At 49.6% G+C, this 14468-nt stretch overlaps 1 protein-coding gene across 3 annotated transcripts in view; it reads left to right on the plus strand.

Annotated features, from left to right (window-relative positions):
* MEN1 (menin 1) overlaps positions 1-13132 on the plus strand; it is a 34858-nt gene extending 21726 nt beyond the window's left edge. For all 3 annotated transcript variants that reach the window (XM_029612500.1, XM_029612502.1, XM_029612501.1), the window contains exons 8-10: positions 9916-10042; positions 10134-10289; positions 10928-13132. In XM_029612500.1, coding sequence (XP_029468360.1) covers positions 9916-10042; positions 10134-10289; positions 10928-11350 — 706 coding nt within the window. In that variant the 3' untranslated portion in view covers positions 11351-13132. The remainder of the gene's footprint in view (positions 1-9915; positions 10043-10133; positions 10290-10927) is intronic.
* Positions 13133-14468: the final 1336 nt, after the last annotated feature.

The following is a 14468-nucleotide window of genomic DNA, read 5'->3' on the forward strand; positions in this document are numbered from 1 at the left end:
TGTATGATCTGCTCAGGACATCCTCCAGGACAATGATGCGGTTTTGGCCCGCAGGCTCCTCAGGTTGAGAAATTGGTCGGACGATGTCTCATCCAAGTCTCAGGAGCCTTGCCTTTCAAGGAGAAATTCCTCTTTGGTTGAGACTTGAAGAGATAATAAAGCTTCTCGGGGAGAACAAGATTCATAAACTTCCTGAAGATAAGCTGAAGCCAAAAGACTCCTTTCCCTCATGTTCCTGTTTTAGAGGAAATAGGCGATTTCGGCCTAACAGAGGGCAGGAAACTCTCAGCGCCAGTCCTCGGAAAGGCAGCCATCCTGGAACCAGTCCTTTCAAGGAAAGAGGCCTGGAAGAGAGTTCTTCCCAGGGAGGTGGTGGGGCCAAGTCCACCCAATGATGCCAGACTGATCCACTCTTCAGTGCCAGTCATAGGGGGCCGGTTGGCTCTGTTCTTACGAGGAGTGGGCTAGAATCACGTGAGACCAGTGGGTCTTAAGTGTGATAAAACAAGCTTAAGCTTTAGAATTTGCTTGGATGCTCAGAGATTTGTTCCTGGTCTCCCCGTGCACTTATGTGGGCTGGGAGCCATTGTTCCTATCCCATTGGAGGCGTGCAGGACAGGCCAATATTCCATTTATTTCATAGTTCTCAAGAAAGAGGTGAACGTGGCTCTGAAGGTTCCTCATTTTCGAATGGAGACTCTGCGCTCAGTGATTGCCTCTGTGCATAAAGGAGAATTCTTGGCGTCTCTGGATTTGACCGAAGCCTACTTACACACAGGCATATCCAGCCAGACCCTCAAAGATACCTGAGATTCGTGGTTCTAGGGGAACATTTTCAGTTTTGTGCTCTGCCCTTTCGGCTGGCGATGGCCCCAAGGACCTTCACCAAGTGATGGTCATGGTGGCTGCAGCTGTCAGGAAGGACCGGGATCTTAGTTCACCCCTATCTGGATGACTGGTTGATTGGGGCAAAGTCAGAATTTCTTTGCCAGGAGGCAGTGGATTTGGTCTTCAGATGACTATGGTCCTTGGGGTGGATAATCAATTTGTCCAAAAGTCACCTTTTCCCTTCCCAGACTCTGAAATTCCTGGGGGTACGTTTTGATACCAAGGTGGGGAAGGTCTTCCTCACTGAAGAGCAGATTTCCAAGTTGCAAGCTCAGGTCCACAGATTGTTGGAGAAGCGAGTGCCCAGAGTCTGGGATTACTTACAAGTTCTCGGGTCTATGACTTCCACTTTGGAGTTGGTTCCATGGGCGTTTGCTCATATGAGACCACTGCAGACAGCCTTACTATCCCACTGGGACCTGGTGTCCGAGTAGTTTCAGTTGCCACTCCTGCTTACGGAGGTTGTTAGGTCCCAGCCTCTCGTGGTGGCTCCTTCCAGAGAATTTGAGACGAGGAGTGGACTTCAATATCCCGGACTGGACGATCATCACCACTGACGCCAGTCTCTCCGGATGGGGAGCGCTATGTCAGAACCAGTCCATTCAGGGCCAGTGGTCAATGGAGGAATCTCTATGGTTCATCAATTGCTTAGAGAAGAGGGCGGTACGTTTGGCCCAACAGGCATTTCTGCCCTGGTGAGGAGAAAGCTGGTAAGGGTGTTATTAGACAATGCGACAACAGTGGCCTATATAAATTGACAGGGTGGCACCAAGAGTTGAGCAGTGGCTCAGGAAGCCTGGGAGCTAATCAGCTGGGCAGAACAGCATCTGGCGCTGTTAGCAGCTGTTAGCAGCTGTTAACAGCATCTGGCGCTGTTAGCAGCTGTTAGCAGCTGTTAGCAGCGCTGTTAGCAGCCTCTCACACAAAATATGCTTGCACGTTGTCCGTGCCGGACAACGTGCAAGCATATTTTGTGAGCTGTCAGCAGCTTGACCCTGGAGAGTGGGAGCTGTCAGAAGAGGCGTTGCCCCTTATCAGACACAGGTGGGGCATGCTGTGCATGGATCTAATTGTGACTTACCGAAATGCCAAGGCCCCATGGTTCTTCAGTCGAAGGAGAGAATGAGGAGTAGAGGGAGTAGATGCCTTAGTTCTACCTTGGCCGAAAGATGTTCTGCTGAATGTGTTTCTGCCTTGGCCGCTGGTGGGCATGGTCTTACGATGCATAGAGGATCATCCAGGCAATGTGATTCTTGTGGCGCCAGACTGGCCGAGGCGTCCTTGGTTTGTAGACTTAACATAGCAGTGGATGCTCTGGTATGGCTAGCTCAGCTTCCGAATCTTTTGCATAAACGCCTCATATTTTCAGATCAGGCAGCTTGCTTTTGTCTAGCGGCTTGGCTTTTGAGAGGCAGTGTTTGAGAGGCAAAGGTTACTCGTAAGGGGTTATCGCTACTCTCTTACAGTCCAGGAAAACTTCCACCTCCTTAGCTTATGCGAGGGTATGGAGAGTGTTTGAGACCTGGTGCACAGAGCAAGGAGTAGATCCTTTGCGAGCCTCAGTGGTTCATATTCTCGCTTTTCTGCAGAACGGTTTGGTAAAGGGTGTATCCTTCAATTCCCTCCGAGTTCAGATGGCGGCCCTTGGCTGTCTTCGAGGCAAGGTTCGGGGCTCTATCTTAGCTGCCCATCCAGATGTGGTGCGTTTTCTCCAAGGAGCAAAACATTTGCATCCTTGGGTTTGGAAGCCTTGTCCCCTCTGGAACCTTAACGTAGTCCTTAAGAGCTTGCTTGCAGCCCCATTCGAACCTCTGAGACTGGCGATGATGAAGGATCTCAATTTGAAGGTGGTTTTCTTAGTGGCGATTGGATCGGCTCGACGGATCTCGGAACTTCAGGCCTTGTCCTGTAGGGAGCTCTTTTTGAGAATCTCAGCGTCTGGTGTTTCCTTGAGAACGGTTCCTTCCTTTCTGCCGAAAGTAGTATCACCATTCCACTTAAATCAGTCGGTGGGGCTCCCAACCTTTCCAGCAGTGGATCTTTTGGTGCCGCAAGCAAGAGAGTTTCTGCCTGTCGGATCATCTTTTTGTGCTTTGGAGCGGTGCAGAAAAGTGGCATAAAGCGTCAAGAGGCTATTAACTCTGCATATATCTGTCAGGGTCGTCCTATCCCGGAGGGGTTAAGAGCAAATTCTGCCTGTACCCAGGCAGCCTCCTGGGCTGAGTGCCAGAAGGTTTCGCCGCAAGAGATCTGCAGGGCAGCTACTTAGAAATCATTACACACTTTCACCAGGCACTACCGTTTGGTTGTCCAGGCTCCGGAAGCCATGGGCTTTGGTGAAAGTGTACTTCGAGCAGGACTCTCACAGTCCCACCCTGTCTAGGGAAGTTTTGGTACATCCCAGGAGTATAGACTGATCTGGGTATGTACAGGGAAAGGAACATTTGTTGTTGTTTGCTAATTTTCGTTCCTGTAGTGCCACAGATCAGTCCAGAGTCCCGCCCGCTCGAGGAAAGGGAATTTTGGAGAATCCACTCAAACTGTGTTTTGTAATTACTCTGAAGAATGGCACAGGTTTTGTTAGTCCTACACAGAACGCTGTTATCTGTTCCAGTTTTTTTGTTCACTTCCCACTGCTCATTCAGGGGATGTGAATTGGTTTTTGGTATTTGTTTTGATTTTTGAGCTTGGGTACAGCTCAATACTGAGGGATTGCAGGTGGCACCTTGAGTTAAGTGACAGTGTCAGTAAAACTTTCTCTAACTCCACCTGCTGGGGGGGGGGAGGCAAAACCCAGGAGTGGACTGATCTGTGGTACTACAGGAACGAAAATTAGCAGGTAAGAACCAATTTTCCTTTCCTCGCTTGTGCCTATCCAGATGGAACCCCAGCCGGCCCCCTCTCCCCCTCCCATTCCTTTTGGCAGACCTTGAGGCATACTCCGCCTGACCAAGGGTATCCCTAGTGGGGACCCTGATAGCACAGATGACGAGCAAGATTCCTTAGAAGAAGGGGAACTCCCCTGGGATTAGAACCTTTTCGAATCATCTTACGGTTCTCTCATAGAGATGAATTGCTGGCCTTGGTTTCCCAGACCCTGGAAACACGGAGTTCCTGGAGTGGAATCTGTGACTGAATCAAAGAAGAATCCCATTCCTTGCTTAAACTCTCTTGCTACTTCCCAGTACTGGAAACAATCCAGGAGTTGATTGACCTGGAATGGGATGCCCCAGAAGCAAATTTTAAAGGGGGCTGGGCGTTAGAAGCTCTATACCCGCTGGATCCAGCAGTGAGAGAATGTTTGTGTTTCCCTAAAGTGGATGCACTGGTCTGCGCTGTCTCTGAGCGAACAACTATCCCAGTGGAGGGAGGAATGGCCTTAAAAGAAAATGCGCACGATAGATGGAGACTATCCTTAAACAAACCTTTGATGCAGTAGCAATGACCTTACAGATTGCTTCTTGTGCCCTGGTAGCACATTCGTGCCTACTTCTCGCTCAGGAGGTGGATGACTCGGGAGTGAACCCCAGAGCAGCTATGGAACCCACCACCGCCTTTTTAGCAGATGTGGGCCTGGATTTAGTCAGTACTTCAGCCAGAGGAGTTGCCTCAATGGTAGCGGCCAGAAGACAGCTATGGAAGTACGCGTACAACGTTGTGTGTGGCACATGCGCAAAAATGATGCACTGCACATGCTAACGTCCTATGGCAGGCAATATGAGATGCACAAAGATGCACACAATATGGTGTTGGCACAACCTACCATGCGGTGTGCCAACCAAGTTTAAAGCGAAGCCTAGCCCACTGAGGGGCTGCTCAACCCGCTCGTAAGCCCACTTCCCTATGCCCCAATGGGATCGGGAACAATATCTGTACAACGCGTCGAGCAAGGAGCCCGGAGAAAGTCTTACCGAAACCCCTCTACTCTGAAGGTAAATCTTCTTCCTCTTTTTAAAAAACAAACAAAAAAAAAACCGTACCTGGGCTCAGCGGGTACTGGCTGAGTACCGAGACGGTCTCTGCTGTGGGGGGAGAGGGCTTTGGCCATCACTGCTGCACTCTGCTTTCTGCACCCGCTGATTTCAGCAGCTTGAGCAGCAAAGTCCACACTGGGAATTGGTCCGCTGACGCAACCTCCAAGGCCAACTTTACAAAGATGCCCTTTAAAGGATCACTCCTATTCGGAAATGAATTGGAAAAACTGGCCAGTAAATGGGGCAAATCTCCAGGCTACTGGAAGATAAGAGGAAGCAGTTGCAGTGCCCCTCGCCTATGAGGAGCTAGTCCAGGGGCTCTCAAGTATCTTGACATGATTGTCAAGTATCTTGAAAAACTTTAATGATCCAAAGACAACGACAAACCTTTTCCGTCGGGAAAAAAATCAGCAGAACCAGAGGTCACGAGCTAAGGCTCCAGGGAGGAAGACTAAGAACCAATGTCAGGAAGTATTTCTTCACGGAAAGGGTGGTGGATGCCTGGAATGCCGTTCCAGAGGAAGTGGTGAAGTCTAAAACTGTGAACGACTTCAAAAGGGCATGGGATAAACACTGTGGATCCATCAAGTCTAGAGGGCGTGAATAAAGAGGAGGCATTCAAACACTGCACGGAGCGGCAGTAGCCACAGAGGCATTCAAACACTGCACGGAGCGGCAGTAGCCACAGAGGCATTCACGGAGCGGGATGCCAGTGGCCAGTAGTTGGTGTTCCACCTTCACGGAGCGGAAGGATGGAGGGCTGCTATCTCAAAAAATAAAAAAATAAAAACAGGGGTGGGTAAGAGTATGGGGTAAGGGTGTGGCCTGCTTGTTACAGCGGTTGCTACCCCTAATTGAGCTGGACATTCACTTGAATGCAGATACGGCGCTGCTCTCTAAATTGGTGGTGGGGTGGAGGGGAATTAGGGCTGGAGGGTACTGGAAGCCAATAGTAACAGGTGGGAGAGAAAAAAGGGGAAAAAAATGGATAAAGTGCGTAGCTTGCTGGGCAGACTAGATGGGCCGTTTGGTCTTCTTCTGCCGTCATTTCTATGTTTCTATATTTCAGAGGTTTCAGCCCTTTGGAAGAACTCTGGCCTTTCATAGGTGACAGTCCAAGAGAGGGGCAGGTTTGGGTTCAGGATTGTCCCAAACCTCCCAATGAAATTTTACCGACCCATCTTCAGAAGGAGGAGATAGGGGGTCGACTGTTTCTCTCTTTTACCAAAGGTGGGTCAAGATCACTTCAGACAAGTGGGTACTGGAAGTCATATGAGAAGGATATGTTCTGAAATTTCGCAGCACTCCTCGGGATGTATTCATGATGTCTCCTTGTCACTCCCAGCACAAAAAGCAGGCAGTGGTGATTACTCTTTTAAGGCTTCTCAGGATGAGGGCTGTAATCTCAGTATTTACATCCCAGGAAAATATGGGGCGTTATTCCATCTATTTCATCATACCCAAAAAGGAAGGTTCCTTTAGCCCTATCCTGGACCTCAAGAGTGTCAAGCATCACCTACAAGCGAGTCATTTTTGCATGGAAACCTTATGCTCTGTGATAATGGCCGTACAACTGACGGAGTTCCTAACTTCCCTGGACCTATCTGAGGCCTACCTACATATTCCAATCCATCAAGAACACAAACGCTTCCTACGCTTTGTCTTACTGGGTCGCCATTATCAGTTGCGGGCACTGCCCTTTGGCCTAGCCGCCATCCCAAGAACATTTTCCAAGATTATGGTGGTCATGGCAGTTTAGAGAAGAGAAGGAATCCCGGTACACCCATACTTGGATGACTGGTTGATTTGGGCCAAGTCAATGGAAGAAAGCCTTTGGGTGACCAACAGGGTGACCTCCTTGCTTCAGGAACTCGGTTGGGTAGTAAACCTGGACAAGAGCAGTCTCAAGCCTTCCCAGTTGTGGGAGTATCTGGGAGTATGGTTTGATACCAGGCAGGGCAAGGACTTCCTTCTGACCACACAGATATGGAAGTTAATGTCTCAGGTGCATCAGTTGATGAACACAATACGCCCGATGGTGTGGAGGTATTTCCAAATTCTTGGTTTGATGGCGGCAACCTTGGAAGTACTGCAGTGGGCAAGAGCACACATGCAACCTAGTCAACGCTCGCTGCTGTCACATTGGAACCTGCAGTCTCAAGACTATTTTTTTTGGCTCCATTTTCCGATGGGTGTTTGCTCTCACCCCAAGTGGTGGTTGCAGGAGGCTCATCTGAGCAGGGGGGTGTCCATGTCCTCCCCGAACTGGCTGGTTCCTACAACGGACACGAGTCTCTGAGGCTGGGGAGCTCACTGTCAGGAACTCACGGCCCAAGGATGTTGGATGGAGGAAGAGATCCTCTGGAACATCAATCGCCTGGAAGTCTGGGCAGTAAGGCTGGTGTGCTTGCAATTCAGCCACAGACTCCAGGATCAAGCTGTCCGCATAATAACAGACAATGCAATGATGGTAGCCTACATCAACTGCCATGGAGGAATCAAGAGCTAGCAGGTGTCTCAGGAGATAGACATCCTTATGAAATGGGCGGAAATACATCTACAGATGATTTCAGCCTCACATCACAGGAAAAGACAATGTTGGAGCAGACTTTCTAAGCAGGGAGAGTCCAGATCCAGGAGAGTGGATATTAATGGCTGGGGCCTCCCGTCCATTGACCTGCTGGCCACATCTCACAGTGCGAAGGTTCCCTGATTCTTCAGTGACAGAAGAGATCTGTGGTCCCTGGGGATCGACGCTCTTGTTCAGATCAGACCTGGCTAGAAGACGAGTTGCTATATGCCTTCCCTCCATAGCCCCTGCTGGGCAGGATCATTCACAAAATCGATCACCACTGGGAATTAGTCCTACTAATAGCTCCAGATTGGCCCTGGTGGAGACCCCCCCCCCCCCCCCCCTGTGCCTTCCATCGCACAGGGACCTGCTACAGCAGGGACCGGTCCCTCATGAGGATCATAAGACAGAATCGACTCATATCCTCATGAGGGACCGGTCCCTGCTGTAGCAGGTCCCTGGGCGGTGGGAGGCACAGGGGGATCTCCACCAGGGCCAATCTGGAGCTATTAGTAGGACTAATTCCCAGTGGTGATCGATTTTGTGAATGATCCTGCCCAGCAGGGGCTATGGAGGGAAGGCATATAGCAACTCGTCTTCTAGCCAGGTCTGATCTGAACAAGAGCGTCGATCCCCAGGGACCACAGATCTCTTCTGCCACTGAAGAATCAGGGAACCTTCGCATTGGCCCTTGAGAGGGCTCGCCTGATGAAGCGAGGATATTCTGTGGTGGTAAAAGCCATTTTACTCCGCACTTGGAAGTCCTCTTCATCCCTAGCATATGTGAAGGTCTGGAGAATATTTTGAGGCCTGGTGTGAGGAATGCAGTGTCCCACCTTGGGCGGTCAAAATCCCATTTATTCTGGAATTTTTGCAGGACAGCTTGAATAAAGGTTTGGCCCTTAACTCCTTGAAGGTGCAGGTAGCAGCTCTCTCCTGTTTCAGGGCAAGGTGAATGGAACTTCCCTGTTGGCTCATCCAGACATGGCCTGTTTTCTAAAGGGCTGAAGCACTTTCGGCCACACCTACAGTAGCTGGTGCCTTTGTGGAACCTTAATATAGTATTGGAATTTTTGGCAGGGCCTGCCTTTTGGCTACTGCATGGTCTTTCCTTGCGTTTATTAACCTTGAAAAAGGTGTTCCTGGAGGTTATATGCTTGGTGCGTTGCATCTCTGAACTGCAGGCATTGTCGTGTCAGGAACCATTCCTCCGGATGACTCCAGGAGCATTACAGCTTCGTACCGTTCCATCCGTCTTGCCCAAGATAGTCTCAGAGTTTCATTTGAATCAGCCCATTTCATTGCCTTCCCTAGATAAGCACAAAGACGTGGAGGAATACCGCCTCAGTCATTTGAATGTCTGTAGACTTTTGGTGCAGTATATGGAAGTTTCAGAACCTGGTCTGAAAGACGGACCGCCTATTTGTCCTTCACGGTGGAAGGAAGCAGGACGATCCAGCTTCACGGGCTACCATAGCTCGCTGGATTAAGGAGGTGGTCACAGGAGCCTATGGCAGGAAAGCCATTACCTTCTCACGTTAATGCTCATTCCACCATGGCTCAGGCAGTCTCATGGGCAGAAGCTAGACTGCTGTCTCCTGTCGCTATCTGCCAAGGGTCAACAGGGTCCTCCTTGCATACCTTCTCCAGGTTCTATCGCCTGGACGTTTAGGCCTGAGAAGACGCAGCCTTTGCAAGGGCAGTATTAACCGGACTGCTGGCAGCCTCCCGCCTTGATTGGGAATAGCTTTTGTACATCCGATTGGTTCTAAGTCCATCTGGCTACACGCTAGGAAATGGAGAAATTACTTACCTGATAATTTTGTTTTCCTTAGTGTAGACAGATGGACTCAGCCTCCTGCCCATGGCTGCCCAAGAACGGTGCCAAGGATTCGCCTGTGGAGTGGATATCGATTCCAAGAGATTACGGGTAAGTCGTCATCCAGTCCCTAGATCAGGGCATCTATAATCTTATTGGGGTTTAGTGTTTTTTTGGTTGAGTACAGTTACGGTTATCCATTTTTAATCAAGTTTTTTTTATCAAGTGTTTTTGATAGCATGTCCACAGTGGCTTTTGAAGAGAATACTGAATGGCTGAGGTCACTGCAGGGGTATATCTAGGGTGACATCAGCTTTGAAACCTGACTCCAACTCCCATCTGCTAGCAGGGGAGCACAACCCATTGATCCTGAGTCCATCTGTCTACACTAAGGAAAACAAAATTATCAGGTAAGTAATTTCTCCATTTCATCCATGATGGTTTCCCTCACACTACCCAGCCTACCTGGAGCATCCACATCAAAGACAAAAATTAAACAAGAAAATAGTTTTAGTATGATTGCAAGGTTTTTTCTGTTACTTCTGTAAATGTGATCACAGCCCAAGTAGAAGGCAAGTCTCCTTTACACAGCACATACAGGTGGCAGGTCTCCTTTATGCAGCACCTATGACCTTTAACTTAAGCTTGTCCTCTACTCATAGTTACAACTACTGCCGGGAGGATGAGGAGATTTACAAGGATTTCTTTGATATCGCTAACGACATGCTGCCCAACTTGTTGAAGGAGACGGGGAACTTGGCGGAGTCCACTGATGGGGAGAAGGGAGAGGTAGGACATCTCCGGCCCCTCCTCCCTAGTTTTGTGCTAGGCTGGTTCTGATTCATCTCTGTTCTTCCTCCTTCTCTCTTCACCGGTGCAGATGACTAGCTCTGCTCTGCAGGACCCTGAGTGCTTTGCACACTTGCTGCGTTTCTATGATGGGATCTGTAAGTGGGAGGAAGGCAGTCTGACACCAGTCCTGCATGTTGGATGGGCCACATTCCTTGTCCAATCCCTGGGCAGGTTTGATGGGCAGGTGAGTCTGGCATGGCACGGTGACTTTGAGTACATGTTGGGGGTGTTTGTCCAGCCCTTTGAGTTCATTGGGATGTTAGCCTGGTGCCATTGAGTATTTTAGGGAGGGAGAGGGGAAGGTGGACTGTTAGGCACATTTTATGAGTTTGGGAGGGTGTTTGCTCAGGCTCTTTAATGTATTATGAAGGAGGTTGTTTCCCTGCTGCCTTTCATGAGGATTTTTTCTGGCGAGGGGGAGAAACAGCTTGCCTGTTTTCTGATGAGTAGGTGGAGGGGATTGTTTGCCTAGTCAATTTGATGAGTTGCAGGGGAGCTTGCCAGCCTCTTTAAGTGGGGTAAGCTGTTTTCCTGGCTTCTTTCAGTTTTGGGGAGAAAGGGGTTTACTTGATAGCTTTTGAGTGGGCTGGGTTTGCCTGGTGCATTGTCTTGATTCTTGAAGCTGGAGTTTAAATGGGGCAACGTTTTGATATTCAAGGTTGAAATAAATTCTCATGAGGCAGAGCCTTGATACTATGGTCGAGGGGATGTACATACAGTATATCACAGTGCCTTTGAGGCCCATTGTAGACCAGGGTGGGAAAGGGAGATTCTATGTGCAATGTCTTAGTCACTTCTAGTCTTCACGCCTCATCTTTATAGGTCCGTCAGAAGGTGACGCTTGTCAGTCGCGATGCAGAATCTAATGAAGATGAGGAACAGTCCAGCGAGGACCCTCGGGAGGGTCGCCGCCGGGGTCCCCGGCGTGAATCCAAGCCTGAGGAGCCACCCCCACCCAAGAAGCCAGGGCTGGAAAGGCGCCGGTCCAGTGCTGGCCCACGCCCCGAGCGGGAGGAGGAAGAGGGCCCTGCAACAGCCCCGGCCCTGCAGGAGGGGCCTGTGCTGACCTTCCAGAGTGAGAAGATGAAGGGTATGAAGGAACTATTAGTAGCAGCAAAAATCAACTCTAGTGCTATCAAATTGCAGCTCACGGCTCAGTCCCAAGTTCAGATGAAAAAACAGAAAGTCTCATCCCCGAGGGACTATACCCTTTCTTTCTTGAAGAGACAGCGCAAGACCCTCTAATGGCCTAACAGTGAGAGACTCTGCAGGAAGGGGGGTTGTCTGTGTGCACCTCTCCTTTCACTGTGCTGAGACCTCATGCTGTACTCTTTCCTGAAGAGACAGCAGAAGATGCTCTAATAGCCTAACAGAGAGACTGGGGCCGGGTGAATGGGGATGAGGATCTGTGTATACCCCTCATCTCCTATGCTCACAACTTCAGACTGCATCCTCTTGTAGGAACGAACAATGTGAGCTGCTTTAATAGCTTAGCAGTACCAAACAGCCCTGTGTCTTAATGCACCCTTGTGCATGAGCTCTACACTCTTCCTTTCATGAAGTGACATCACAGCAGGAGATGCTGAAAGACTGGCGGAAAGGGTGCTATGTCTACCTTCCTCATTTTGAGTCCTGAACAGAGGGAAGGAAATGCAGGGAAGACTAATAATACTCCAGTACCCTTTTCCGATCCTGCCGCTGTTTGTTCTGGGAGCATGTCCTTGGTGTTTTGCTGCCCACATTGGGTGCTTCTACCTCCCTTCACCAGTATTTGAGGTTTTGGGTTAGAGATTGAAGAAGGGAATTATGTCAGGTGAGGGTTGGAATAGAAACATACTCTTGTAGAAAGATTCACTTCTTGAGGGATGATCCTGGCTGGCCGGCTATAGTTCTGTCTTGCTCATTTACCTTAAGAAGGAACCACCCCTCTTTAAAATTTGTTTTAATCTTTACAAAAATATATAAATAAATAAATAAAAAAATATATATATAGGGCCATACAGGGGTGAAGTGGCTTTGGGTGTCCAACTCCTGTGCCTGTTGCACCTTGCCACTAGCCAGCTCTCATCAGGTCCTGTACTCAAGGTTCCTAATTTCCTTTGTCCAGAGGGAGGGTGTGAAAGATCATTCACTTTACATCTGTGTCAAACATTTCTTTTTTTTTTCCTGTGGAGGAGGAAGACTGTGTTTTTTAAGTAGACATTTTTTATTTTTGTTAGGGGGTTTTTTTTTTTTTACTCAATAAAAAGATAACAGATGGAGGAAAGACCTTGTGCTCGCATCATCAGTTCCCATCCCCCCCGCATCCCCAACATAAAACTCAACTCTTGATTGGCATTTAAAATTGGCTGCAGTTTATTTCAACCAGAACCCGAGCCCTTACAAATATTGGATAAGAACCCCCCCTTAATCCGATTTTCCCCCCCCCCCCTTCCTCCAACTCCTCCCCTGGCCTCCACCGTCTTAAACCCCAATGGTGGAGATACCCTTCCCCCTTTCCCACCTGCTCTGCCTCGTGCCAGCGTGAGCAAACTTGCACCATGAACCTTAGCCCCACGGTTCGCCGGTCTTCCCACATAGCAGCCCCCCCCAGCTACGCAGGGCCTTAACCCCCTCCTCCAACCCTGCCCCCAATTCCCCTTTTAACAACAATAACGCTGGGCTCGGGTTATCCACCAACACTGCGACAATATACAAAACGATAACATGAATCAAGGCCGGGAGGGTGGGCAAAATTCTCCTTCCTACCTCCCTGCTTCTCTCGACGAACTGGCCCGTTGCTCTGCTGACGTCACCTGTAACCCACCAATCCCTGTTCCTAATTTGAACCAGCATTCACTCCTAACTCTCCCCCCTCCCATTACTTTACTTTATTTGTCTTCCTGCTTCCTAACATCTACACTTCCCCTCCCCCGTTCCTGCTGCTGAGCCTCGCGCGCTTTCCCTCTGTTACCACCGCCATGCTGTAAACCAGCACGGCGGTGGTAACAGATGGAGGAAAGACCTTGCGCTCGCATCATCAGTTCCCATTCCCCCCCCCCCCCCCCCCCCCCCCCGCATCCCCAACATAAAACTCAACTCTTGATCGGCATTTAAAATTGGCCACAGTTTATTTCAACCAGAACCTGAGCCCTTACAAATATTCGATAAGAACCACCCCCCCCCCCCTTAATCCGACCCTCTCCCCTTTCCCACCTGCTCCGCCTCGTGCCAGCGTGAGCAAGCTTGCACCGTGAACCTTAGCCCCACGGTTCGCCGGTCTTCCCACGTAGCAGCCCCCCCAGCTACGCAGGGCCTTAACCCCCTCCTCCAACCCCGCCCCCCATTCCCTTTTAACAACAACGCTGGGCTCGGGTTATCCGCCACAAAACAAGTCATTTACAACTTGTTTCCCCCACTGCGGCCATCTAACCTCTACTGCTTATCTCCTTCTCTAATCCTTCTTGAATGGTATGGTTAAAGAGATCCATTCCGATGTTGGATAAATGGACCCCATCTCCACTAAAGAGACCTGCTTCTCCATTCCACGCCCAGGTATGCCTGATCCAGAATCCCCCCTCCCACTCCATCCACCTCCCCATCTGCCTGTTTATCTTTTTGACACCACTCTTCCAAACCATCTCCTCAGCATTTCGCAAGCGAATAATAATGTCGGACCACCCCAACCTAACTGATGGCCACCTCGCCCAAATTTGTGCTAAGTCTTTTTTAATGCATGTCAGTAAATTTCTGCACGTCTTTCTTCCGACATCATTTCCCCCTAAATGAACAATTAGTACGTCCGGAACACCCCACATGTCCATTCGCTCGCTTAGGAAAGGCAACAGCTCGTCCCATTCCATGCCTCTGCGACTGAACCAAGCTAATTGCCACCCGAGGCGTTCCAGCTCCAAATGTTCCCCATACGGTCCTTTCATGGCACGTCTTTGCGCTCGTTGGATATATGAATGGCCCACGATCCAGGCACATTTGTGACCTCTCCTCCGCCCCCCCCCCCCCAGCTTCTGCAAAAGAAATAATGCATTAGTATCCATATCCTATATCCTCCCTTCCCCTCCCCACCCGTGTATACCGACTCTCTTTGCTCCTTGTTCTTCTTCTTCTTCTTTTTTTTTTTATGCATCTGATCTAATATAATCCCTGAAAACCTTCGATTTCCACCGACCTATACTTTTGATCCCCACATCGGATAATCCAGCCTCGGCCGCCGACGTCGCTGCCCCGATCCTGAAGGAATGAGAACTATATCTATTCGCATCCCTCCTGTCTGCTGCGATCACCATTCTGAGCATCTGAGCAAATTGATACTTGGTCAATGCCGAACCGTTCTCATGCATTAAAAAGGACCCCCCCCCCCCCCCCC

The sequence above is a fragment of the Rhinatrema bivittatum genome, chromosome 8 (genome assembly GCF_901001135.1).
Source record: "Rhinatrema bivittatum chromosome 8, aRhiBiv1.1, whole genome shotgun sequence".
Taxonomy (NCBI): domain Eukaryota; kingdom Metazoa; phylum Chordata; class Amphibia; order Gymnophiona; family Rhinatrematidae; genus Rhinatrema; species Rhinatrema bivittatum.